Source organism: Marmota flaviventris, chromosome 12, assembly GCF_047511675.1.
Source record: "Marmota flaviventris isolate mMarFla1 chromosome 12, mMarFla1.hap1, whole genome shotgun sequence".
Lineage (NCBI taxonomy): Eukaryota > Metazoa > Chordata > Mammalia > Rodentia > Sciuridae > Marmota > Marmota flaviventris.
Genome location: NC_092509.1, coordinates 103,262,056 through 103,290,055, shown reverse-complemented (window position 1 = coordinate 103,290,055; position 28,000 = coordinate 103,262,056). Strand labels below are relative to the sequence as shown.

Genomic DNA, 28,000 nt, shown 5'->3' with positions numbered 1-28,000 from the left:
ATCAGACGAGATGGCCAGACACTTGGGAACTGACCGGCATCATGTTCTTTCTCTATGTGGTTCTCCACATGGTTGGCTTGGGCCTCCCCACAGCATGGAGGTCCCAGAGCAGTCAGACTTCTTATGTGATGGTTGGCTTCTTGTGAATTATCATTGTCCCTTCCCTTGCAGGTGGGGACCACAAAGAGCTCAGCTTCACATGAGAGGATATAAATATATTCTGGAAGGCCTGACTCATTAGGAGGGTGTTTTGGAGGCTCACTATCACTTTCAAGCCAGACATTCTGAATGCAGGCTTCAGGTCACAAACTCATATACATACTTGAAACAGGCAGGTGATAAGGTATGAGTAGGAAAGTCTAAAGCAGGACCCACAGGCTGCCAGTTTGTGAGCACTGCTCTAGATCTCCAAGATGAAGCCCTCGCTCATCAGCATAGCACACAGGGGCCAGCAGGGGCTATCCTGCCTGACCACCCAGCCTCAGTTATCAGGCCTGTTCACCAGGCATACATCTGGAAAGTATTTATTGACTGTTCCTCTGTGCCAAGAATGTTCTAGGTACTGGAGATATAGTAGAGAACAAAACAAAGTCTCTACCTCTGGGGATTTATATTCTAGTTGGGGGAAACAATCTATAATCGAATAACTGTAGAAAATGTCAACGCAGGCTGAGCTCCAGCGTGGCAGGTGGCAGGGTGTTCCCTGCTCTGCCATGCTCTTCTGTCTGCCTTGAATGACCCTCTCCTTTCAGGGTAGCCGCCTCCTACCTGTCACTTGGGGCTTGACTTGAGTGTCACAACCTCTGAAATATCCTCTTGCCCCACCCCTCCCCCCAGTGTGGAAGCTGTGCCCCTTCTTCTTGCTTTCCAGGTGTTTGTGCCTACTCTTTCCATGTGGACAGACCTATGCTCTAAGTTCATGTCACGAGATAGCGAGTAATTTAAGGTCTTCTGCTTTTCCTTGTTTCCTGGGAATCATTGTTTATCAAAGGGAAATCCTCATTGGGAAGGTCTTCGGGGAGGGGCCTGCTTGGTGAGAGAAAAATTCTCCTGGGCAGTTTTCTTCTTCCTTTTATGCAGTAAGAAAGATTCTCTCCCCTCCTGTCAAAATGCAGAACTGTGCATGAGGTTATTTGGAAAACCAAGCTGAGGGACATTGTGAGTGTCCTTCAGGTTGGGGGCAGGTTCTTCATGAGTGTGAAATATTGTCTTATATCAGACAGGCCACCTTCGCCTGGTTGTGAGACAGTGGTATAGTCCTTCTAGACACATGCTCATGTGAACCCCGTGTCCCTGTGTCTGAGGCGGTAAGCAGGGTGCAGATTTATAACCGACAGCAGCAAACAGGAAAGCTGCTCTGGGGTGGCTCTGTCTTGGCTCAGCGTCTGACTTCCAGCTCCGTGGTTCTGTCTGGCTCCTGCTGCTGAGTTTCCAGTGGCTAAAACCTTGTCTGCCGTGCTGAGGACCCCAGTGGGTATGCCTAGAGCCCGGCATGGTTTTCTAGAAGGCCCGGGGCTGGGCTCTGTGGCCCTGTGTGTCGCTGGCCTGTGGAACAAGATGAGGCTGACTTTCTGTTGCTTGTGGAGTGCACACGTTTCCGCTGCGCATGGAACGCCCGAGCTCTTGAGCCAACCACAGGGTGCTGTGGGCAGATCAGCCTCTGATCTGTCTCATCTCTGGAAACCCTGACTTTCAAGCTGTGTCAGAGCTCCCTGAAAGAAAGTGACCAGGGTTGACCCTGCTTGAGGAGGGGAGCCACCTCAGGCAAGAGGGAAGTGCCCGGGAAGTACCCTGGAAGGTGGCCCAGGAGAAGTGAGGCAAGGGGCATGGCGCCTGTGGGCCTTACCTCCTGAGAGGAGGACTGGGGTGGGGGTGACAGTCCCATGAGCGGGCTAAACCAGGCTGGCGGGAATGCCCAGAGGTTCTGAGCAACCTTAAGAAGGAGGATCCAGGTCACTTTTCAGATTTACAACTTCTATTGAACTGGTTATTTGCTTCATATGATTTTTCCCCCCAATGGAATGGGCCAAAGTCTCTCTTTTTTTTTTATTCAAATATAAAATTAAAATAAATAGAGATAATGATTCTCTAAGCCCAATCTCAAAGTTCACCTCGTCCGTGAAACACTTCCTCAGCTCCCAACTCTGTCCATTCCTCTAGCCTCAGTCCAAATATGCTTTCTCTCCTCTTCAACCCAGTACTAATTTGGAGGCTTCCTAAGTGTTTTCCACAGTTGGTCTTGTAGTGTAGTTGCTGTTACGTGAGAACTTAGCTCCAGTAGTCGAAGGGAAGGGAGGACTCTGAGCCCCATATGTCCATTACAGTTGGAGGAAATTCAGATTTTAGCAATAGAGAAAGGTGGCTGAGGAACTCCAATTTCAGGCATTTTGGGGTGCCTCTAAATTAAGTCTTATTCTGGGGACCTGGAAAGCATTGTGGGAGTCAGAGGGGTGAAACCTCATCAAAAGCAGTTTCACATTCTCACACTGAAACTCAGTGGAATGTTAGGTGGGTGGGGACTAGACGTCAGCCAGGATGAGCTCTCCTCTCCTGCCTCCAGAGCACCCTGGCCCTTTGGGTGGGGTTCACTCTCCTCTTCTCCGGAACCAGCAGAACCACAGCTGCCCAAAGTACTGTTCCTGCTTTTTTCACTGAAACCCTGTTCTCTTTAGGCATCCACTCAGCGTCCCGTTGGGGGGTGTACATTGGGTTTCTTTTGGTTGGCAAACAATGAAGACCCAACTCAAATAGGTTTACCCTGAAAAAAATGAAAAAAAAAATTATGTGACTTTCACAATTTATGAAATGTAGGGATGTACTTTCCAGATTAAGGCCCAGTCAGAATCAGATGCCCAGATGAGATCCACGAGAGCCCGCCTTCGTCTGTCTCTTATCTCTGCTACCTGCGGACACTCCCACATAGGTGAAGGGACTGGCAGTCTGGGCTCCTGGGCAATTTCAGGCATTTCACATTTAAAGTTTATTCTGGGGACCTGGAAAGCGTAGTGGGAGTCAGAGAGGTGAAACCTCATCAAAAGCAGTTTCGTAGTCTTACATTGAAGAATCATCAATGGATATCATCAAGAGGACAAATGTGACTTAATTTTTCCCCGCAGTCCAGAAAAATCAAGAAGCCCAATCTCTGCTCCTCGGACCTAAAGTTTCTAGAGCTAATCAGCTGGGGAAAAGATAACATTATAGACTCACCGGAAGGGAAACAAGCTTCCAAGTGGCTTGGGCCCACCTCCGGCTTGGAGCTGCTGTGGGGAGCGCTGGGCCTCTGCCAGTGCTGGGGGACTGGAGGTTTTCACCCCGTCCTGCCATGCCCAACCTGATCATAGAAGTGGTAATGGGGTGGGTTTCTAATGCTGGCAAGGCACAGGCAGGCTGGCTGCGTCTGAGGAATCTACTTTTCTTCTCCAGGTCTCAGTTTTCTCATCTTCAGTATTAAGGTTTTTTTAATATTTTTTTTTTAGTTGTTGTTGGATCTTTATTTTATTTATTTATATGTGGTGCTGAGGTTCGAACCCAGTGCCTCACACATGCCAGGCAAGTATGCTACCGCTGAGCCCCAGCCCCAGTATTTATTAAGTTTTGATCTCAATACTCTCTCTTCAGGGTAGTCTGTGATCTTTCTAAACAGTTTGATCTTTAGCAGACACTCAAAACTCATAATCATCTGAGTTGCATCTTTGCTCATCTCTACCATGGCAATAGAGATGAGCCACAGGTGGGGGAGGCTTAGGTGACATACGGATTAAATAAAATTCACAAAGAAAAAAAAAACTTTCCACTTGATTCAGGGAGGAGATTATGAGTGACAATAATATTTAACCCTTTTTTCAGGACAAGAGATGTCGCTGGGACATTATGATGGCTTCAGATCCAGTGTGGATCATGCTTAGATTCTGCTGACCCTGTGACATGAAGCTGCCCACCAGCCATGGTCCAGTACCCTCTGAATTCCTGGAGCCCAGAGAACATGAGGTGGGTAGGAAACACACCTGTGTACAGAAACCTCTACGTTTAGCGTGTTTAATATTAATCTTTTCCTGTTTGCTCTGAGACATTTCATTGTTGGGAGTGACAGGCCGCCATCTATAATGGTTTGGGAACGTCATGGCTGCTCAGATTTCCTGGCCAGTGAGAAAGTTAGAGTGGGTGATGATGCTGTGCTGAGTAAGGTCCAGGCCCGGCCCAGGGGAGCATGATAGATACAGAGAGAGGAAGTGAATGAGGGTGGACACGTGCCTGAGTCCTGGGACTGCTTCCAGTTCCGAACACCGAAGGGAAAGCAGTTCATAAGTCTACGTAGAAAGGTGAGGAAAAAACAGAGAACACAGAATATAGGTGTCTGTAGACTACGAAACAGACTATGTTGCAGGACGAAGACGTCATGACCCTTAGCTTCTGCCCCAAAGATTTCTGTGAAAGGAAGTGCCTCCTGCCACCCCTCTGACCACTTCCTCAGTGTCCCCCCACCCCACCCCACTCTGCAGAGTTGGAGCTGAAACAGAATTGTGTCGGAATGAGTGTCAGGGAAATGAAACTGGGTCCTTATATAGGCCTTTGCTCTCCGTCTGCTGATCCTCTCCCCCTCCTCTGCCCAGCACACAGTGCTGGTCATTGGGCATGGGGAGATTGAGCAGGAATCTGTATCAGGGACACACACACACACACACACACACACACACACACGACACAGGCGAGAGAAGTGCTAGCCATGCGGGACAAAGGAAAGCGCAGAGCCACCAGAGAGGGTTAATCCAGGGAGAAGGAAACCCTGCACCTGTGCTCTCTTTGGGCATCAGAGGAGTGCCTGGGGCCCAGGACTGAGGCCTCCCTGTCTTTACAGTCAATTACTTTTGATGGGTGCAAGGCAGAGGGACAGGAGAGGGGACCAGATGCTGACAGCAAGAGGCAAAGGCTCACTTTGTAGAGGTGGTGGGGTGGGTCTCTCAAGCTGGCAAAACAGAGGGAGGCTGCCTCCACAGGCAAGGCCGGGTGACAGAGGACAGCAGGAAGGTGTATGGGAGGTGGACAGCGTATCCACTAGGGAACTGCCTCAGGGAACTCGAGTAGCATAAGAAGGGATTTCTAGGGCAGAACAGGACTCGGGAAGACTGCAGGAGAAGGCAGGTCCTGGCTCAGAGGGATGGACGGGGACGGGGGACAGCAAACCCAGATGGATGGAAAATAGGAGTCCTTTCCAGGATGGCGGCATGTTTGGGGTCCTGAGGCTGGACAGCCTGGGTTCAAATCCAAGCTCTGTCACTTAAAAGTTGTATATGTAATTTTGAACAAATAGCTTCACCTATCTGAGCTGGTCTTCTCTTCTGCTAAGAAGGCTGTTTACAACACATGCCTCGCTGGATTGTTTTAACAACTAATGTGATGATCCATATGAAGGGTGTGATTCTGTATCTAGACATAATGGATGCATTGGAAACACCAGCACTCCTGTGACCGTGTGAACATTCCAGGGCACCAGATGATTGCCATTGATGAGAACCTGGGTGTGAAGTTGGGCCAGGACCAGTGGTAATCTCCCTGCCTGGGAGATTAATGGTCCTAGGGCTTGGGCTCTGGGTCTGCAGTGGTACCTCCTGTAGTGTGTGGTGGGTTTTGGGGAAAGACAGTTGGCTCTGCAGAGATGGGTCGCCACAAAGGGGTCGGTTTCCCGTGCAGGTTTTGCTGTTTGAAGCCTGATGCTCCGGTGTGTTGACTCCAGGGCTAAGGGGTCTGCGGCACAGGGGGCGGGCCCAGGTGGGCAGGCCAAGGAGGGCGTTTCACGGATTTTCTGTGAGGAGTTGGTTTTGTCAGTTGGATTTGATTCCAGGTTGGATGGGATGGCATTAAGTCTCTTTCTGGATCAGGGGTGCTGAACCTTTACTGTTGGGTTCTAGTTCTACAGAAGGTCTACATGGTCAAGAATCCTCAGGAAATTCCTACTGAGCACTTACTGTATGCAGGCCTTTGGGCTGGAGATGGCAAATTCCAGAATTAACAAGAAATTGTCCACGTGAAGGAGGTCGAGTTTAGGAAGCAGATGAGAGTCTGGTGACTTGGTGTTAGGTGCTGCAACCAGCACTCTGAGGGGGCAGGGAGTCCCTGTGCCTGAGTGGCTGTGCAGGGAAGGTAACGTTGGAGCTGATTTAGAAAGAAAGAGTCTGCCAGGAGGAGGAAGGGACTCTTCGGTTTGAGGAGCCATGGGGTCCAAACCAGGAAGCTAGAAAAAAATAAAAGAGGGGTCACTGTGAGCGGAGGGGAGGAACCAAGGACTGGCCTTGTACAGTGGCGGGACCCCATGGAAATGGAAAGGACTAGGAAGGGAGGCGTTCAGTGTGGTGCAGTGACATCTGGGAGCACGACCCTGAGGGTGGCCCGCGGTCTCCTCCTGAGTTTCCTGTTGGGGACAGAGATTCCTGAGGAATCAACAACACCACCGGGCTGTCTTGTTGCTGGGGAGGGGAGCTTGGTGCTTGGAATGCAGTAGATTCAGCGCAGTAAATATGGCTAGCGGTTGAGAGAGTGGTTTTGGATTTTGTTTTTTAATATCAGCAGGAGATGCGGAAGAGTAGTGGGTGGGAATGCGAGGGGCAGGGAGGTCAAAGGTTGGAAAGACACTGTGATTTGGAATTCATATTCTCTGGGAGGGTAAGTAGGGATTTTGATGTTATGTGTTACTTGTCAAAGACATCCCAAGGACACATGAGAAACTGCAGGAGGAAAGGACACTGTGAGAAGAGGGAAGGATTCCAAGAGTGGCCTTGTGGCCTGATGGAAAGATCCAGGTTCCTATCCAAGCTCGGCTTCTTCATGGATTCCTAGCTTCTCTGGATCACTTATAAAAAGGGAACAATAATGGGGCTGGGGCTGGGGCTCAGGGGCAGGGTGCTTGCCTAGCATGTGTGAGGCACTGGGTTTGATCCTCAGCGCCGCATGAAAATAAATTTTAAAAAAAGGGAACAATCATGAAGGCTGCTCGAGAGCCAGATAAGGTAAGGTATACAACGTCCATGCACAGTGCCTGGCATCCAGCAGGTGCTCAATAGACGCATCATTCTGTCCCCCTTTCCTTCCCACCATCCCAAAGGAAAACTGAATCAGTGTTTGATTATGAGGGACAGAAAGTGCAAGTGGACTTTAAAGACCATGAAGGCAACATGGGGACAGGACCCGCCGAGGCTCCTCCAGGAGCCGTGCCTGACCCGGTCACATCCTTGCATCCTCCGCTGCCTTGTGCACATCAGGTGCCAGAGATGCGTGGGACGGACTTGAACAAAGATCAAACCCATGGGTTTCAATCCCACACACTTAGGATGTGGTGGGCAGCACTAGGAGCCAGGCCAGGCCTTCCTCCTCGCTCTTCTACTGGTGATCCTGGAGGGCCCGCTCATCCCTCTGAAGCCCAGTGCCCACAACTGTGAAATAAGGGAGAGGGCTGGACGTCCGTGGTGCTGTGATCTCCATGTTACTCTAGGGTCAAGATTCTAGAGCTCTGTCAGCTTTCAGAAGGCTGGTAGACGGTGGCTGTGGACTGAACTGTCTCCCTCCCGGGTTCATGCGTGGAAGCCCTAACTTTCAAGGTGTACCTGGAAAAAGAACTTTTAGGAGGTGATTAAATTAAGGAGAGGTGAGATCCCGAGGGTGGGGTCTGAATCTGAGGCCTACTTTCCTTAGAGAGAGAGAGAGAGAGAGAGAGAGAGAGACCCACCACATGAGCACGCAGCGAGAAGTCCTCAGGAGAACCGACCACACGGACACCTGATCTCAGACTTGGAGCCTCCACGAGTGCAAGGAAACAGTCTGCTGTTAAGCCCACAGTCTGTCGTGGCAGCCGAGCAGAGGAACACAGCAGAGCTGCAGCTGGTTGGCAAATAAGGCTCTGGGGAGAGATCTTCTTGTGAAATAACAGCGGAGCACAAGAGCTATGGCTCTCTTGAGTCACTAACTGAGGTCCCAAGGTCTGTGACAGACAGCAAGCCACACCTCAGACTCAGAGGGTGCCTTCTTATGGGACCCCCGGAACGGAAGTCTCTCGAGGCATCCAGCCGCATGCCCCAACATATGCTAGGCACCAAAGGAAACAGTGGGTGACAAAAGCAACGACTTTGACATTTAAGTCAGCCCGGGTGGATCTGCTTTCCCACATACTCACCATGACATGTGTTTTTGCAGTGAAGCATTTCAAGCATCAGAAAGGGCCACCCACAAGAGCCATGCATTTCCAGCCTTCTGATGTTGTCTGAGCTGTGCCCCACAACCCGTTGCCCTGCAGGCTGGCCCCTCAGCTCTCACCAGGGATGCTGCTCTCAGGCTGGTCTTGAGCATCCTGATTTTGTGATCACACTCACATTGTGCACATAGGTGTGCCCAAGAGTGAATCTCAAAACAGGTAAATGATCAAATGCTAAATACAGGGAGCAATAACTGCACTTGGAAGTTTGAACACACTCATCTTAGAAACCGAGGCCACGCTGCTCCCAGCACAGAGGCTTGCCTCCCCTCGCGTGGATGGGGGAGAGGCGGAGGCTATAACTCTACCTGGATCTCAGTCTCAGGAGCACATCCCAACACTGTGCTGTTTTCTTTTAGTTAGAAGCTAGTCCGTAGGTCCAGCCCCCAGGCAAGACCAGGTGGGGGATTGTGGGAGTCATCTTGGAGGTACCTGCCACAGAAATAATTTTGTTATAATCACAACAAAATTATAGGATATGAAGCAGTGACTCTAAGAAAAAATGTATGAGATCACTTTGAAGAAAAAAAATTAAAGATCACACACATAAAAAAAGATGTGATATAGACAGGGCCAAACATTGCAAGGACAACGCTTCCCTCAAATGACTGTAGGTACTTAATAGTCCAGTAGAATATTTTAGGAGTAGGTTAGCTTTTTGTTCTAACATGTTGGAGATTAAATATACTCACATAGCTAAGTCAATTTAAAAAAGAAGAAGAGCAAAGATGGAAGATTTTGTGAAACCAGCTCTGAAGACATTCTTTAAATCCATAATCATGAGAACTATGTGCTCCTGGTACCAGAAGAAACAAGGGTCCGTAAAGTGGTTCAGCTACAAGAGGAATCTTGGTGTGTGATAAATGCTCCACTGGAATCCAGCAGAGGAAAGATGGGCTGTGCTGGGAAAACCGGTTCATACGTGGAAAATCATACACAAGGACTCCTGCTCATCTCCCGAACAAGAGCAAACTCCAGAGGGACCTAAAGAGGAAATGGGCAATGGCACGGACAAGACGTTTTCAGTATCTGAAGGTCACTGTGGATTTATATCCAAAATACAAAGTATAAGAGATTCCACAAATCAGCAGGAAGGAGAAAAGAACCCCAATTTAAAAACGGGCATGGCGTATGAACTGGAAGTAGCCACAAAAAAGGGAAACTTGAATGTCCAACAGATATATGGCCAGGTTTTCAAACTCACAAGGAGCCACAGAGAAGAAGTTTAGGAGACCTTGAGATAGGACTTTGTAGCCATGACACTTGGCAAAAACTAGAAAGGTGGACAGTAGGAAGCCAAGGAAGACTGGAAGGATAGTCCTCAGGCAACTGCTGGTGCCAAGGGGTCGACCATGCAGATGAGTGTCTGGAAGGACCTAGTGAAATTAAATATGTGGGTTCACGTTTGCGAGTGAATGAACTCCGGCTCAGAACACACCCGGGCCTTGGTCACTTCTGAGACGACTGCAAGGCCTGGCCTTTCTACTGACTCGGCAGCTGCTCTTGGGAGTCTTCTCTAGGTCCGGGAGGGTTTGCAGCGGCTCTCTGACGATGGACCACTCTGCTACAGCCCAGTCACTTCTGGAGCCCTGGTCTGCTTCTGCAGGACTGGACAGACAGAAAGAGCAGCCCTTTCTCTTCACTGCTCTGACCTTCCAGCCTCCCTGTGACTCACATAAAGCTTTGGGAGCATGTTTCAACCCTGTTTCTAGAGGGTTAGGACAATTGCTGAAGGAAAAGGTACAATGTTAGAGGGACCACAGTGAAAAACAATTTGAGGGCTGGGGATGTGGCTCAAGCTCGCCTGGCATGCGTGCGGCCCGGGTTCGATCCTCAGCACCAGATATAAACAAAGATGTTGTGTCCGCCAAAAAACTAAAAAAAAAAAATGAATATTAAAAAACTCTCTCTCTCTCTCTCAAAAAAAAAAAAAAAGAAAGAAAGAAAAACAATTTGAATTTTCATCTAGTGAAAGGTACTTAGGAAGTCATCACAACCCGTACAAGGAGGGCTGTCTGATTTGGTCCTACACTAAAATTTGTTCCCTGTGACTGTCTGCAACTGGTCAGCCTACTCCTCCTCCTTCTCCTGAAACAGATGGGCAGCTCTGAATCCTTCTCCTACCTTCCTCAAGGAACTCTGGTTCTGCAATGAGAGATGCGGGTGCAAATAAGAGTGGGGAAAGGGCTGGGAGAAGAACCCAGTTTGAGTTTCCCAGGTGTGGGATGCGGTGGGCAGAGCCAGCCTGTTGGTGCCTTGGTTGATTTATTACTTGGTTGATTTATTAAGTCCAGCTCTTGAGGACAAATCTTATAAATTCAGCAATCACAGAGCTAAAGATATACTTTAATTATTTCTCCTAATAAGGTTTAGGTATCCCAAAAAGCTGATGGGGCCCTGTTATTGTTTGTACAGGTGTTGATTCTATGATTTTGCCAACACGTGACGTTCGCTGGCATTACCAAGCCTGATGCCAGTGTTTAAAGTTGCCCTCTTTGTCTTTACTTGTTCTTCACTTTGTTCAGCTCCTGCTTGGGAGCTATGGGCTTCTGCTTCCTCTGTCACAGAATGTATCAGGAGGAGGCACAGGGCAGAGGAAGATGAGAAATATAGCGTTGTTCTTAGAGTCCTGGAAGTTTTTGTGGAAGTTGCACCTAGAAAACCAGAGACGTCCCAGCCTGAAGTAGAGGCAACAGCGGTTGGCAAGATGGGAGTGGGTGGGTGACGGGAACTGCCTCAGCAGTCCTGGGACACCAGTCAAAGGCTGGGGCAGAGGCAGAGAGGGGAGCTGGGGTTGTCACCAGAGGGAGTGACCTCGAGAGAAGGGGGTTGTGTTGGGAGTGGGGTGGGATGGGCAGAACGTAGCAGGGAAATAATATGTCCTGTGTTGATTTGCTGCAGGTGGAAAAAGCCAGAATGAGCACATAGAATTCCCAGATCGTATAAAAACTGATCAAATTTGAAAAGTAGAGCACTCCAATAAAATAGAAAATAAGAATTTGTAGGAGGTTTGTGGTTTCTATGGGAGAATGGTTGGAACTAAAGCTGAGTTCTTAGAAGTTATTGGCATATAAAGGTTATGTGAGGCCAGAGGAAAGGGCGAGGTTTACCCAAGTAGGGTTGCCAGCTTCAGTCAAAAGCAAGAAATCGGAGGACACACAGTTGAATTTGAATTTATGATAAACAATGAATAATTTTTACTATTTCCATGCAATGTTCAGGATATTCTTGTCCTAAAAATTATTTATCTGAAATTCAATTAACTGGGCACCATGAATTTCATCTGGGAGTTGTAATAGGGACTATGAGCAGAAATGCCTGCAGGGACCAGAACAGCTACTGCCTGGGGAAGGCTGTGTAGTGGCGTGGCCCTGGGCGACCTGGAGCACCTGTGTCTCATTCCTAGGGTAGCTTACTGGGTTTGCAGAGAGAGCCTTGAGAGTGTCCAATATTCTAATATTTCAAAACAGAATGGAAACATATATTTTTAATGTGTACAGTATCAGTTTTAAAAGTGGGTGACTAATGAAAGAAAAAGATTGTGTAGTGTAAGCAAAGCAGTTCTGAGGCTTCTCAAAGCCAATGGGCAGCTGGTTTGCAACCTCTGACCACCTCTGAGCTGGTCTGTGGAGTGGACAGGGCAGGTGTTAACCTGTCAGTTATGATGGTATGCAATGTCGGGGTAAATCACACTTGGGTGTGGGAAACCAAAGGCGTGTGTGGGGAGTGTGGGGGGGATTTCCTCATGCTAAAGGTAGGATGTGCAGGTGGCTTCTCTGGCCATGACTCCAGGGTCTCGCCCCTCAGGGTCTGCACACGCCCCACTGGTCCGTCTCTCTGCAGCTGGGTCCCATTTAATGCCCACAGGCTGCACCCAGTGCCGACTGCTCTGTTGGACCAGAGCACGGTGGGCACTGCCTCCCAGCTCTTTGGGTGCTGACAGCAAGCAGAGCTTTGAAGGCTTTCATCAGAAACTTGTGGGCGGAAGCTTCCAGGGGTTTACTCTGAGCTTCTTGAGGCTTTTTAGATTCAGATACAAAGCGAGTGGGTGTCTTTCAAGAGAAACAGAAAGAGAATGAGAGAGAGAGAGGGAGAGAGAGGTGTTTCCCTCAGTTATGGAAACACTATAAAGACAGCTGCGTTCCCTTCTCGTGAGCAGTCAGCAACAGGAGTCCCGACCTCGACACCTCAGCCTCCCGCAGGATTGAGAGAAACAAAACCCTTCCCTGCGGCTGACCCGAGCCACTGGCTGCCATGCAGCAGCCCTTGAACTACCCGTATCCCCAGATCTACTGGGTGGACAGTAGTGCCAGCTCTTCCTGGGCCCCTCCAGAGTCCGTTTTCGCCTGTCCGTCCTCTGTGCCCAGAAGGCCGGGTCAACGGAGGCCCCCGCCCCCACCTCCACCGCCACCTCCACCACTGCCTCCGCTGCCCCCATTGCCACCACCGCCTCTGAAGAAGAGCAGGGACCACAACACAGGCTTGTGGCTCCTTGTGATATTCTTTATGGTGCTGGTGGCCCTGGTTGGACTGGGCCTGGGAATGTATCAGCTCTTCCACCTGCAAAAGGAACTGGCAGAACTCCGCGAGGTAAGGCTGGTATGGGGGCTTCTGTGCCCAGGAGTCGCTGGGCAAGACGGCTCTGCTACAGTGCGGGTGGCCGGCAGCTGTGAGCCACATGGATGGAGCCCTGCCCTGCTTGTGAGGTGCTCCTCAGACCTTCTTGTCCTGTCTTCCGGACCAATGGCTGTCGTCACCCTCCTGTTGGCGAGGGAATGTTGGCTCACACAAGTGAAGGGAATATTTTCTTGTAAAGAATCAAAGGCAAACAGTCCTTCCTTTCTCAGTTATCAGGCCAGTCGGTTGAGCCATTTACCACCTCATAACTAGGGATTCGAGGAATTGAAATAATTTGGAGTCTTGCTTAGAAGGAATTGACTCATAGACCAAATTAAATTTCCTTGAAAAGATTTTTAAAATGTCGGTACTATTCCAAAACACAAAACTGAGGGACAGTGAGGCACAATTGCTTGGCTAAAGTCTAAGTTAGGCAAGGATTTGAGGTGTCTGAATTATCTTTCTGGGACTTGCTTTAGTTGACAATTCTGCTTTGATAACTAATTATACAACTTTTCTCTTTCTCTTTTGCTAGTCAATCAATCAAAGAAATACAGAACCATCTTTGGAGAAGCAAATAGGTGAGTCCTTTTATACAAGAGCCCTGAGTTCCCAAAGATGATCCTCAGAACTGAACAAAGTTGGTGGAATGTCTTGAATTTTGTCCCATTCTTAGGTTTATGAATACTATGAGAGGAATCCTGGCTAATTTTGAATCTCTGGTCAATATGGTTCCTTAAACTATTTAAAAATATTAAGTGAATTTAATTGCTCAGAATCAGGTAGCTGAGCACTGTTCATAATTCAAACTAACTTCCACTTCGCTTTGAAAAGAGAAATAGACCTGGGCCTTTGCCCCCAGCTCCAGACCACTGACCCAGGCCTGGCCCTTTCTCACGTGTCCTGGTTCTGGGACAGGTGGGTAGTGGCTGTGACTCCATGGGAGAAAAAGGGAGATGTTTGGGGGGAATGTCCTCCACTCTTTTAAACTCTCTAGAAATGATTAGAGCTAAGCTTTATTTTAAAGTATTTTATAGGACATGACAAAGATTTCAAAAAGTGGACAATCGATTGCCCACAGTAGGGGTTCTTTTGAAGTCACTGGGGACCCAAGGGTACACTTCAGCTGTTCTTCAAAGGAAGTTCAGCTTCACCCACAGAAGACTCATGAACTGCCTTTGACAATAAAGGAAAACCCTTTGCCTGGGATCTGGGACAGGAAGAAGAAGACATGTGAAACACTGACCTCATGAGATTTCAGGGCAGAGTTTAGGAAGCTGTAGACAGATAAAGTTTAGGATACTCTTCATTTGTCATAAACACAGATTCACTGAAGTTTTAGATTTGGTTTGAATTAGAAGGGAGCTTCCCTGGTCCAAATATCTTATTTTTTAGAAGAGAAACAACAGATGAATTAGATAATATGCCCAAGACTATCAGCATGGAACTGGGGCTAGATGAAAGTCTCCTGATGGCTTGTCACCTATAGGTCCTTCCAGGACATGGTCTGGTGCCTCATGAAATAGAGAAACTCCTGTCTCTGTAATAGCCATGGAATGGGGAAAAGATGCCAAGCAGGATACCCCCGCGAAGATGATAGGCAAATCTTATCCTTAGAAACTTAGTAGAAAGTTTCCTGGCAACAGCAAACCCTGGCCAACTTCAGTGCAGCTGGTGGAGACCCAGAATGTGCCTACTGCCGTTGACCCTGGGCAGCTCCGCATCTTTGGGATGTCTGGGCCTAAGTTCTGTGTCCAAGTTCCTAAATGTTAGAGAGCCCAGACGTACACAAGCCGGGGGGGGGGGGGGCACTGATAGAACACTGAACCCTCTTGGAGGATTTCTAAAGTACAATCACTTTGAAAATCAGTGGAATGTGGCTTGTGAGATGGGCACCTAATTATTCATTTTTCACCCACTTCTTGGAGTTATTTTAGTGTTTTGAAGTCAAATGAAAAGATGAGTCAGGTCTACCAACCGCAGTAAAGAATTATCTTCTCTACATCTACCCAGATGGACCAGAAATTGGTGAATGATCATATGGAAATCAAATTAGTAACTTTACTAATAAGAGATATAAAACATGCAAAGAAAGACATAAGAGGAAAAGACCCGCTTAAATTTTAGTTTCAGCCAGTATGCATGGAAGTTACCAGAACTTTGCTGAAGAGCAGTTTGGAATATATGTATCACAGACTTGAAGCTGTTAGTTTACCTTGCAGTCCCATCACTGAAAATTTATCTTAGGAAAATAATCAAACTTAGGCTCAAAGATTTATTTACAAGGATATTTATCACCTTTTCATAAGTCTGTTTATAAGAAACATTCAGAAGAAACCTAAATGCCTCTTAAGAGATTAGTTAAAAACATATGGTGTATTCAGGTGAGCACATAATCCATACCAACTGATGACCGTGTGTCAGAAGAACACTTAATGTCACGGGGGTCTCAGATGAGATAGAGGGCATTTCTCTATATTGTTAGAAGAAGAGATGTGTGCTGAGGGATGTGTTTAGTTTACTACTGACTATTAAAGCACATGTGAATATTTTACATTCTCAGAAAAGAACTAAGCCATTTCACACCCAGCGTGTTAACAGAGACTTTCCCTGGAGATACTATCATGGATTATTTACACTTCATTTCCTTTTATCGTTTTCCATTTTTCCCTCAGCTAGATCACCCACAGGTGGCCTTGTGGTGCCTCCTGGGTGTCAGGATGGGCGCTGGGGTGATCAAGGATGGGAGAGGCAAGCAGTTCTGTCCGCATGGCACTTTCAACTAGTGGGAAGGTAGACAAGAGCAAGCCAGTAGGTGCTTCCAGTGGCATGTAGAAAGCCCTGGTGTAGGAAGGAGTCCCCACCACTGTCTAGGATGCCTTTCTAATATTTATCCAGCAGATATTTAGAGTGAGTACCTTGTATGAGGAGAGTGTTATACTAGGCTCTGAAGGATATCATGATGCGAACATGTGGTTTTCGGTTCCATTTCCTGTTAGTTTGTGGCCACGTGCTAACAGAGCTGCTCGGATGGCTGTGGTACGGGAATGTAGAGGAAACTCAGTTTTGCCTTTCCTGCTCACTCACACCTCCTTCGAGGTGGTTTGTCTTGGGTGCTAAGAGATCACGACTGCTCAGGTAATGTTCACAGGGGACAGGGCCATTTTCATACCTGGGGGACTTTCATAGGCTAATCACTAGCCTGAGATGGATAGGCATCTTTCCTGTGAGTTGTTCCTGAATATCTTAGTTAGCTGAGTTAATTAGCTAAGTGACAACTTTCTACCTTGGCTAACATATTAAAGGTCGGAGAAACAGTGTCTGGGTTAGGAAAATATTATCAGTTTCAACTCCTTTGATTTAATATGCTGAGCATTTGCTGAAGGCACGCTTCGTGTTAGGAACCAGGCTGAACTCACTCTGATGAAGTCAGCATATAGTAAGGAACTTGCTATTTATTTGAGGGGGGGAGAAATAAGACAATTTTTACATTAAGCAAGGATCCCTAAGGTCCTATCCAACTTTAGAATTTCTTGGATTTGGCTTTTCCTTTCAGGGAGGGACAACAAAGTTTAAAACTTTCAAGTTTTAAAGATCATAAGATCTTTGTTTCAGAGAGCTAAATTTATCTCAAATTTTTTCAATGCAATTGATTGGGGACATCTCCTTAGAAAAGGGGAGTCAGAACTGACAGGAGAAGTAAAAAAGGAGGGGTCTTAGGTTTCAAAGGAGAGAAAGAACATAGTTGACTTTAAATCTGGGAAGGTTTCCCAAAGAAGGAGACATTTTCGATAGAGCTTAGAGAATGGATTGAAGTTTGGCACAGAAATCTCTCTGGGACAGCATCCAGGCAGACAGCACTGCGTGAGTGCAGGCCCAGGCAGAGGACCAGGGGCAGTGTCCAGTGGGAGTGAGCAGGAGGAAGTGAGGCTGAAATCACGTGGGGCCACAGAGGTTCTGAGGTCTCAGTGACATGGGTGGCTGAGGACTTAGAATGATTGATGTGGGTGCAGATTGTACAATGCCAGTAGGAAGAGACCTGGTAGCCAGGAGACACATTAGCAGTCTTCTTCTCTGTGACCCTGGGGCAGCACAGCCAGAGTGGACAGAGCCCTGGATTAGAGCAGGAGACTGGGCATCGGTCCCATCTGTGACTCTGAATGCTGAGTCTTCTTGGACTAGTCATCCATTTTCCAAGCTCATTTTGTCAACTATAAGTCAGGACAATAATCCCTACCTCCAATACTATGGGAAGTTCTAAACGAAGTAACTGATACAACAGTTTTATGCACAGTGTGACATTACAATGAATATATATGTCTATTTCAATTTGGTTTACTTTGTTCAACCTGTTTCTGAAACACAGACTGTTGTTGAGAATCTCTCAGAATATTGCCACTTATGCTTTTAAAATCTTTTATTCAAATGGGATTGAGTTCCACCATGGTAGTAGCTGGCATCTCATTTTTACGTACGTCTTTTGTCTCTCTGTGATACAGGCCACCCCAGTTCACCCTCTGATAAAAAGGCACTGAGGAGAGCGGCCCATTTAACAGGTCTGTGTCTGCAAGCCCCGGGTGGGGGCTGGGAAAGCCTTTGGCAAAGCGCAGAATGGTTTCCGTGACCAGTTCTGGGGACAAGTGCTTTCCAGCAACAGTATTTGGAACCCAAGAAACAGCTTTCTAGGGGGTCAGTCGCATGCCCCTGCTCTGGGCGAGTGCTATACTGGAGCTATGGAGTGAATGAGACCCGAGGGAGCCCACTCTTTTCAAACATTTCAAAGACCCTGAGGGGTTCCTGCCACAGAGAAGAGTGGGGAGTGAGTGGTGAACTATTTTAGTGCTTCTCTGATTTTCTGGAAGTTTCATTCTGCTTCCAGAGGAGAAATAGGAGTGAGAGGCAGCCTCAGCCCTGGCCCTGGGGCTTCAGCGTGGGATTACAATGGGCGGTGAAATGGTGGCTGTCGGGATGGGATGGGCACTCCCACTGGAAACCACGAATACAGGAGAAGTAGACAAAGGTCACACAAGGTTGTGTGCTGTGCCACTGCTTCTGCAGTTTCTCAGGCAGAGGCTGTAGGTTGATTCAGGTAGACCAGCAAACACTTAAGGAGCACCTGCTGTGTGCCAAGCTTTGAGGGCATGGAGACAGAGAGCTCATGGTTCCTGCCTCCAAAGGAGCTTGACATCTAATAGGGAAATACAGGCACACAGCCATAAGTTCAGTACTGGAGCGAGTTCTTTGATTAAGGTTTGGACATAGGGGGGAGGTGTGAGGGATAGAGAATTTCAGCCCAAATAGAGGGGTGGAAGAATCCTGGCTGTGGTGAGAAGATGGAGCAAGGATCCCTTAGGTCCTACCCATGTAGGTCCTACCCATCTTTAAATTCCCTGGATTTGGCTTTTCCTTTCAGGGAGGGACCACAAAGCTTAGCAGTGTTGCTTCTAGTTCTGAAGATCATAAAATCTTTGTTTTAGATAGCTGGAATTATCTCAGTAATTTTTACTGCAGTCGACTGGGGGCATTTGTTATTGTCCCTATTGTGTAGATGATAAGATTGATACAGGCAATTTGACAAAGAGAATTCAGTGATGGGCCAAGTTCTGACCCCTCCGCCCATTCGGTGGGAGCTACCTCACTCTGGATAGAACATTTGTTGAAGGAAAGGCCCATAGTTTTGCCTGGGAAGTTAGCTTGTTGGCTGCATGAGCTTTCCTTGCTGACGGCTCCTCTCTGATTGACTTCAGGTAAGCCCAACTCAAGGTCCAGCCCGCTGGAATGGGAAGACACCTACGGAATTTCCCTGATCTCTGGAGTGAAGTATCAGAAGGGTGGCCTTGTGATCAATGACACTGGGCTGTACTTTGTGTATTCCAAAATATACTTCCGGGGTCAGTCCTGCAACAACCAGCCCCTGAGCCACAAGGTCTACATGAAGAACTCTAAGTATCCCCAGGACCTGGTGCTGATGGAGGGCAAGATGATGAACTACTGCACTACTGGCCAGATGTGGGCCCGCAGCAGCTATCTGGGGGCTGTGTTCAACTTCACCAGTAATGACCATTTATATGTCAACGTATCTGAGCTCTCTCTGGTCAATTTTGAGGAATCTAAGACATTTTTTGGCTTATATAAGCTCTAAGAGAAGCACTTGAGGATTCTCTCCCTGTGGTTCCTTGTTACGGGCACTGGGGACATTGGCCTGAATGAAGGTCTTCTTAAGCCTATTGAGTTCAAGTGCAAAGACATAACCACAAAGACCTTGAGACCACAGAGTCCAGCAGGTCTGCAGTTCCTCATCTCACCCAAGGTCCATGAGCCAGAGAGGAAGAGGAATATGGCTGAAGAACACAGAGCTTTGGGCTGCCACGCAAAGGTGCAGGACATAGAGAAGCCGCTGCCTGGAGTTCTAGACCCATGTTAAGTGGCCAAGAACAACTTACTTGGAAAAGGAGGACACCTTCGAACCCAACTCCCAGGGTGGGTCTAATTGCTACCTCAGGGAAAGCTGTCTTCAGATCCATGGTTATAACATGGATGGACAGGGATGGGGAAGGAGAACCAGGCACGCATGATAAGCTAAAGAGACCCAAGGAGGTCAGCACCCCATTGGTGGCATCTTTACTTCTAAATGCATATCCTGGGCTACCAGGCCATGCTATCAGAGAAGCGAAAGGAGTGTTTGGGGGACTTGGTCCACTCCTACACCATATGCATCTCTAGTGCAATTATGAGAGAGAGAGAGAGAGTGTGTGTGTGTGTGTGTGTGTGTGTGAGAGAGAGAGAGAGAGAGAGTGTGAATCAGTCTAAAGAGTCACATACATAGAGCAAATGTGAGATCATGAAGTATGTATTTAGGAAAAACTGTTTTGAATGCTTCTTGGCAACCAAGTGTAATAGTCTTCAAAAATTTTTGTCACCCACCGACATTCAGCTCTTGATGCTGTTTTCCTTTAATATAACCAATATTTATTTTTTTGCATTTTTAATGAATGGTTGACATGTAATAAAAGCTCCACTTTAGCATCTACAAAAGTATTGTGAGTGTAAGTTTTGGAAATCACCAAGATTTGGGTTTTTTGCTTGTTAGTTTTGTTTTTTTAATCTATGGCTTCTTCATTGTGACTTCAGATCACATTAAGAAGAATTTTTTAAGGTGAGAAGAACTGTGCTGCAAATCCTTTCATCTGTGCCAGGCTCTTCCCTCTTTTTCTGTCTCTGTCCTCTGTGAACCAGAGTTTCCATTATCAATGTAATTGCTGGTGCTAAGCTTGCCCAGCTTTCTAGATACTTGATGACGAGGTGTCTTCCTGGGGCAGAGCCATGGTCTGGTGGAAAGGGCACAGACTTTGAACTAAAAAAACAGAATTTGAATCTTTGTTCTTCCACCTACTGACTTCACAGGCTCTAGACAGATCACTAGAACTTTCTTGGGCCAAAAAGAGCTAATATGTGCACAAAGTATCTGACATGCTGTAGGACATCAAGAAATGGTACCCAAGATTGCTCATAAACTCTCTTAGAGAAGTGCTTTCTTCTTGGGAAGAAGCTCTTTTGGGGCGGTGCCTCCAGACACCTGGTCACTTGTGTCCTCCCACTCCTCACAAGGACCTTTTGCTGTTTTCTTCAGCTACTCACAATCATGGCCTTTCCCTTGACTTTGTTATCATTGAAAATTCATCCTCTGGATTTTGGTTTTTGGTGTCTTCTGTTCACAACATTATCACGTATGGTTCTAGTTCAATTACTCCAACATTTTCTTTTCTAAAATATTTTTAAAATACTGAGATCTCTAATTAATAAACTGTATCTTTTTCCTAAAGTGTTCATCTGGTCCTTCCCCAGCTTCACTTCCCTCTCTGCCCAGTTCCTTCATCCTTCCATTAGAATCAGTGCCTTGGAAAGACTCTTAATTCCAGAATGATTCCTTCTTCCCTTGTGTTCTGCTCATAAGGATCCATTTCTTTCGGTTGACATATCAGCAGCCACATGTTGCTGGAGAAAAACTGCCCAAACAGGATGGCTGATCTTATTTTTATTTATTGTGTATTTAAGTCAGCCCATCCATTATTGACTTCTTACTGACTTATTTCTATCTTTTGATTGACTTGAATAGGCAACGTGTACAGGTACAAAGTTTAAAAGAAAACGCAAGGATATAGGATGAAAGTCTTCTTCTCATTCTGTCCTGCGGCCCCATTTCTACTTTCATAGAAGATCTCCGTCTCATTGTGCAGCCTTCCAGAGATGGTGTGTACATAACCCTGACACCACTTTATGTCGGGGTTTCTCAGTTTGGGCTCTGCTGATATCCCACGGCGGGCAATCCTTTGTGCTGAGGGCCATCCTGGGAGTTGTGCCGTGCTTAGCCGCATCCCTGCCCGATGCTCGATAGAAGCCGGGAGCATCCCCCATCTGCCCACCCAACATGTGACAACCCAAAACTACCTCCAGACATTGTCCCTGGGGGTGAGAGGAGGACAGTTACCCTTGGTTGAAAGCCACTGCTTTACATTCATGGTCACAGGTCTCCAGTGGCCCTTCAACACTTCGGTTCCCTAGTGAGATGGGCTTTTGTTTTTTGAGTCATTTCTGTCATATTTTCCCTCTTGCATCAGCAGCCACATCCCCACCTCCCACCACGCAACCTTCCTTCCACACAAAACTCAATTCCATCTGCATCGACACCCCCTCTTCCTTTGGTCTGGTTGCAGGAAGAGAACGATCCATTTGCCACTAGGCTTACATTTCCTCTTTCCTTCTTTGCCACTTACAGTATCTTTCTCTGTCCCCTAACCCCCAGACCAGCCCCATCTAGGAAATCATTTCTAACAGCAAGTACTCGTGTTAAAGCAGCCCTTTCAGAACAGACAACCCAACCCAGACCAAACAGAATGAATCTGCACCTGAACCTTTCTTTCCCCTCCGTCTCCCTCCCATTTCCCAGGTAGGTACAGACAGCTGAGCAGGTGGGACACCTCAAGGCCTCCGCTGCCTTCTCCAGGATGCTCTGCTTGGGTTTTTCACATGGAATTCAAATGTCATCTTCTCTCAGACCATCCTAACTAGGGCCTATTCTCTTTCCAATGTTCCATTGTTGGAATAGAAATTCCCAAAGCAGAGCCTTTTCTTCCTTGTTATTCCTCTATCCAAATCACTTAACCCAGTACCTGGTACATATTAAGCATTCAATAAACATTTGTTGACTAAATAACCTTAATTATAAGGCAAGGGTCTCTCAGCTTTGGATATGTATGATTTAGGAGTTGGGGAATCCATGTTTATGCAATCTCCTGAGCATGTGAATAATCCAGCTTTGAGTAGATTATCCAATGGGAGTTTGAGGTTCCAGATACTAAATCATACTAATTCACAGCACTGGAAAATAAGAAAGATGTAGCTGGTTTCTGGCAGTGCCAGGAGTTTAGTTAGGAGAGGGCTGAAGGAAATTACCATTGCTTCAGTAAAACTATCATTTAGAAGATAGTCAATAAGTATTTGTTGAATAAATTAAAGAACAAAACCAACATTCCAGGTTGGAAGGTGTCATCTAATCTTCCTAAAACTTCACTCATCTACTTTGGAGGATGAGGTTCCTGACTGGACATCTCATGAAGACAGAGAGGTTTTGCCCTTACCTGGGCTGCTGATCCGCATTTCCAGCCACCATGATGAAATCCTCCTTGTCTTTTCCCTTCTGTTTTGACTTCAGCCATCAAGTGTGCCAGTTGCAGGGGTCATGGAAAGTTTTCTGGTATATGTATGATTTTTTTGGTCAATGGTACCTTCTAGATAATAGTACCTTGTATCACAGCAAGAGGCAGTGGGGATGGAGCTGGGCATCCTGAGACGACTTGGTGCCATCAGCTAATGGTGACACCACTGGCCCAAGATCTCTCCAAGCCTCAGCTGCACTAGGATACCTTTGGGATCCTCTGAAGATAGGATTATAGCTTACTGTGCTTTCAGGACTGGTTCCAGGGAAGAGGTGTTAACAATTCGTTTGAAACACTGAGCTATTTTTCTCTAACCCAGAACGTAGGGAATGTCAGAAACCCAGGACCTTTGTTCCTTGAAGGTGGGACCTGCCGTTGCTCCTCTGTGAAAAGCTAACCCCAAAGCAGAACACAGGTTTCACACAAAAAAGGCTTCTGTTGGTTCAGTTGTTCGAGGTTTCTTCTTTCTTTCTTTGTTTTTTCAAACAACTAAAAACACACAAAACCCGTGTCTTTTCTTAGCCCCTCAGAGTGGTGACTTTGTGTTCTCTGAAGTAGGTTTTGACTTACCACAGCTGAACAGGAAAGAGCTCTGCTGTGGGCATCATGGTGAGGGTGACAAATTCGCAATGATAACTTATCGGAAGAGGGAAGTGGAAGGGAGAAGCCAGGCCCCTCAAAGCCAGACCCTGGGCTCTCTGTGGTGGGTTGAGTCCTAGACATTCTCTGCCCCCCCCCCCCTTTTTAAAGATAAACATATTATATCTATCTTTATTTAATTTATTTTTATGTGGTGCTAAGAATTGAACCCAGTGCCTCACACATGTGAGGCAAGCGCTCTACCACTGAGCTACAACCCCAACCTCTCTGGTCCCTTTTTGAAGCAGCATGTTAACTTACATTCTTTAGGGATCTGAGTAAAATCTGGTGTTAATAGAGATGGATTTTACTTTTTTTTTTTTTTTAACTTTCCAAGGTTTTGGATCATCCAGAATCAGATTAAGGAGATTCTATTAATGATTCCTATTAGGACTAATAGGATTAATAGAGCTCAGAAATGAGTCCTGTTCAGAAACAATAGACCTATGGACAGTGCTGGGGACCTTTGCGATTTGCTTGGAAGGCAGCCAGCCTGAGGACCTGGTGGGTGCTGGGCCCCAGCGTCTACCCAGTGGGTGGAACGCACCTCCTCAATGGAGGGCTGCCCACGTGGGTCCAGTCTTCCCCCTCCTGCTAGACCCCTCTCCACATTTCTGGGAAAAGGGCAGAAAAGGCAGTGTAGATGTCTCTCTCCCCCACCCACCCAGTCTCTCAGGCTTTGGGGCCATCCTTCCTTCTGATTCTCAATGGGATGATGTGACCTTTGACCCCGCCTTCTGCGGGAAGTGCAGTCTTCTCTCCAGGCCCCTGGACACTCAGGAGAGACCCTCCTTCTCTTGGGCAGTCCCCACGGCAGCCGGTTTCCTGGTTCTGCTTTGGACTCTAGCAGTGGCCACTCGCTCAGGGCTCCTACCACTGCCTCTGGGGGACACTTCTCTTGTCTTCAAGGCCTTCTTACCACGAGCTGCTGTGTGTGGACGGAGTTCACCGGAGGTTTGGGGTAATGGAGAAAGATCACCTTATGGCACATGTGTGTGAGCTGTCTCTCTCCACCACTCCCCCATCTTCCACAAGTGTCTCCTTGAAGACGCCACCCCACATTCCTATTTGAAGTGAGGGGGGCACTTTATTTATTTGTTCATTCCTCAACAAGTGCTTTTCCAGTGTCCTCTGGGTCCTAGAAACCGTGCTTGGTGCTGTGGAACAAGGGAAAACAAAACCTCTGTGGAGTTAGTGTTAATGGAGAGAAGGTGACAATTAAAAAAAAAAAAAGCAGATCAATATTCAGGTGACGTGGTAGGAAGTGCTACGAAGAAAAAGTAAGCACGTCAGGCAGCAGAGCACCAGGGAGAAAGGGTGCCTGACAGGAAGGAGACGAGCCTGGGCAGAGCCCACCAAGCAGAGACAGCGCCACACCCAGCCTTGGGTCCCAGAGCTGTTTGGGCACCTGAGGCCAGGGGGCTGGTTAAGGTGAGCTAGGGGAAACCGGTAGGAAATCAAATTGGAGGAGTAACCAGGAACGAGATGATGTGGGGCCCGGAAAATGTGGAAAGGTCTGTGGGTTTTATTCTAATTGTGATGGAAAGTCACTAGACAGCTGGGAGGTGATAACACGTAATGTAAAAGGAACATCCAGTTGTTCATGGAGAACAGGCTGTGGCCAGTCCAGCTCTGACCTGGGAGATGGTAAGAAGGCTGCCTGAGCAGCCCAATGGGGGACAGCAGCAGTGTGAGCAAGGGGGCTGCTGACTGTGCTGTTGACAGCTCTCGAGGACATTAGAGTTAGCTAATATATTCACTGGCTCAGGAGTGACAGAAGGGGTCATTCTCTGACTTTTGATCTGAGTAGCTGGCAGAGGTGGGTGCTGACCTTGGTAGGAGGCACAGTCTGGAATGGAGGCAGAAGACTGTTTCCTCCTTTGTGTTGCTGAGTTGGTGCCACGGGGCTGGCTCAGCTGGTGGAAGGCAGAGGCCGGCCAGCCTCTGGGTTTTGCATGAGTCTGCTCATAGACAGGACTTTGTAACAGCCTCCAGAAGGAAGGAAAACGTTGTATGTTGGGATTACCACAGGAAAACCAAAAGCTGTTCCAGTTGCTGAATGCCACTCATTGCAGACCTTGGGTTCAGATGTGATCTCAGAAATAGTAACGGGGACTTTCCCCTCCAAGCCAGGAGTGCTTCCGCCATATTTCCAGGTGGCCACATACTCTCATCTCCAAGCTTCCTGCAGAAGGGCCTTACTGAGCAAATCTGTTTCTGCACTGGATGATATCGCATTTTATAAAGTTCTTTCTTAGGTTTTAACTCCTCTGTTTTTAAGTTCCACACACTGGCCATGGCGTCCTGCTGCTGGATGCCCCCGTGCTATGCATGGCTCCCAAAGCTCTCTCGTACCTTATCTTGTTCAGGTTTCACAACAGCCCTGTCTTGCAGATTGTTACCCTTGTTTCATGCATGAAAGCAACTGAAACGGAAAAGTTATGGGCCTTGCTCAAGGGGACAGAGTGTATAGATGGTGAAGCTGGGACTTGATCCTAGCCATCTCCCCCTAAACTTAACACTTAGGGTTTCCATATGCAAAGAGACTTCTAGAACCTACATGACAGTGCTCTCTCCGTGAGCCTCATTCCATTAATTTCCAGCGACACTTCTTATGAGAGGTGAATGTTATAATTGCATTTTGATTTCAGTCTCTCTTTGCCCAATATCCATACTCTGTATTATATAGAAATATACGTGAAGTTCATTGCATAAGTATGTATTATATACATAAATAAAGATATATATGGTCTCATGACTGCTATGGTCTGAGTGTGTCCCCCAAATTCTCATGTTGGAAACCTGATCCTCGATGTGCTGCTTTTGGGAGATGGAGCCTAACAAGAGATGGTTGGTTCATGAGGACAGGGCCCTTGTGAAGGGACTAGTGTCATTGTCCCAGGATTGGGGGAATTTCCACCAGAGCAGCTGGTTACAAAAGCAGATTGATGTGTGCTTTCTTTTCTCCACGTCACTTGCCCTTTCACCTTCTGCCAAGCTACAAGGGAGCACGAAGGCCCCCGTCAGACATTACCGCCATGCCCTGGGACTCCCCAGTTCCAGAACTGGGAGCTACACAAGTTCCTTTTACAGCCCCCACACGCCAAGTCTGGTGTCCTGTTGTAGGAACCGAAAATTGACCAAGAGGGTGATGCTGTAGATAGAGATCTAGTGTCTCGGCAGTGACAGCGGCTTTTAGATTTTCTTCTCCTGTTTCTTCCTGAGTTACTGGTCTCTCGTCTGTCTCTTGCTCACTGTCCCTCTGAATTGCCCTGTTGCCCCTCTGCCACGATGGCCTCCTGCTTCTAGTAAAGTGAGAAGGGAAGAGGTTGAGCTTGGGGTCAGGAGGCCTGGGCCCGAGTCCAGCCTCCATAATTCCGCGAGCTCCGCAGTGGCCTTGGCAGCATGTGTACACCTTGAGGCAGCGTTAAGCGAGGAGGCCAACTCCTGTCCTCACAGCTGGGCAGGCACGTCGTTAATGCCAAGTACACGGAGAGCACTCTGGTGCAGGAAGTCGCGGGGAAGCCAGCAGGACCGTGGGCTCCTCACACTGCTCCTGGTAGTCATTGGTGAAAAAATCCTAATGTTTAGTTTTCCATGAAATTGATTATCCATAATCCTGCCACACATAAGGTCCCACCAGCCATTAAAATAGTAGGAAGAACAGATAAATTCCATCCTCTGTGGTATAAAAACAAATGAATACTATTTTATATTAACATAGCCTTTTAACATTTCTCTTGTGCCTCTTGCCCTCAATGTTTTTCTAAATACAAAATAATACACATAACCTCAGCTGGCTTGCATCAGATTCTGTATAAATGTTAGTTGAACTTATTGAATATATTCTGTCCTAGTCACAGCCTGGTATGATTCACCATTTTGATAGCTATTCTAATTCCTGAAATACTATTAAGCATTTGACTTTAAGCATTTGATATTTAAGCATTTGACTAGGGAAACAGCACTTAAACTCAATGCCATCCTTATTTACAGTCAATGCAGGGTTATCCTGCAAGATGGGAAGGGGTGTCCCCTCCTCCAGCCTGGCTTGCCACAAGGGGACAGGACCTCTTGGTTCTCATGCGGCAGCCCAGCTTTCTGTAGGTAAACCACTTCAAAAACATTGTGAGTTTTGTTGTCAACTCTTAAGTGTGCACACACGTGAGACCCTGTGTGCAAGACCAGAGCCATTGCACATGAGCCCAGAGAATTGGATAGGTATCTGCTGGCACCTTGGTTGCATCTCTAGGCAAGATTCCGGTAGGTTCCTTTGTTTCGGAGCTAACACGGCATCCTGACACCATTCCCTCACCACCTCAGGCTGCAGAAGGGAACTTGATACATTTCCTGGAAGAAAGAGTTTTACAAGTTGTTCTTGATTGGAGGAAAAGGTTGATGGATGATTCTGAAAGCTACACAGAGGCTTGTCTCTGTCCTTGAATAAATGACCTAAAATTCTAGACCCTCACAACAGAAACTAGTCTAGAGATGGGGGTTCATGGGCCATGAAAAGTGTTTGCTCTCCTGGCCCCAACTTCATGGGGGAGACACCGCCCTGACGAGGTGGTGAGAAAGAGAGTGAGGTGTTAAACAGAACTCTCAAGTGTGAGCTACAGGGCACCAACCTCAACCTCAGCATCCTCTGTGCATCACTGGGGTGGGCCATGTTCCAGCTTCTAAGAAATTCTGGAGGCCCAGGCACGGCTCAGGAGGGGGTGATGAGGAGACCAGAATTGCAGGGGCTGAGATGCTTGTGCTTCCTTTGTCACTCTGTTCTCAGCCCCCT

General features: G+C 47.4%; 1 protein-coding gene across 1 annotated transcript; it reads left to right on the top strand.

The window, feature by feature from the left end:
- Positions 1-12,138: 12,138 nt before the first annotated feature.
- On the top strand, positions 12,139-19,891 carry Faslg (Fas ligand). The gene is made up of 4 exons (XM_027935018.2): positions 12,139-12,829; positions 13,392-13,437; positions 17,356-17,412; positions 18,604-19,891. The coding sequence occupies exons 1-4, from the start codon at positions 12,494-12,496 to the stop codon at positions 18,996-18,998; spliced, it is 834 nt and encodes a 277-aa protein (XP_027790819.1). The 5' UTR covers positions 12,139-12,493; the 3' UTR covers positions 18,999-19,891.
- The last annotated feature ends 8,109 nt before the right edge of the window (positions 19,892-28,000 follow it).

Coding starts and splice junctions, on each gene's coding strand:
- Faslg (XM_027935018.2), top strand. CDS start 12,494: ATGCAGCAGCCCTTGAACTACCCGTATCCCCAGATCTACTGGGTGGAC. Junction 12,830..13,391: donor AACTGGCAGAACTCCGCGAG/GTAAGGCTGGTA, acceptor CTCTTTTGCTAG/TCAATCAATCAAAGAAATAC. Junction 17,413..18,603: donor GAGAGCGGCCCATTTAACAG/GTCTGTGTCTGC, acceptor GATTGACTTCAG/GTAAGCCCAACTCAAGGTCC.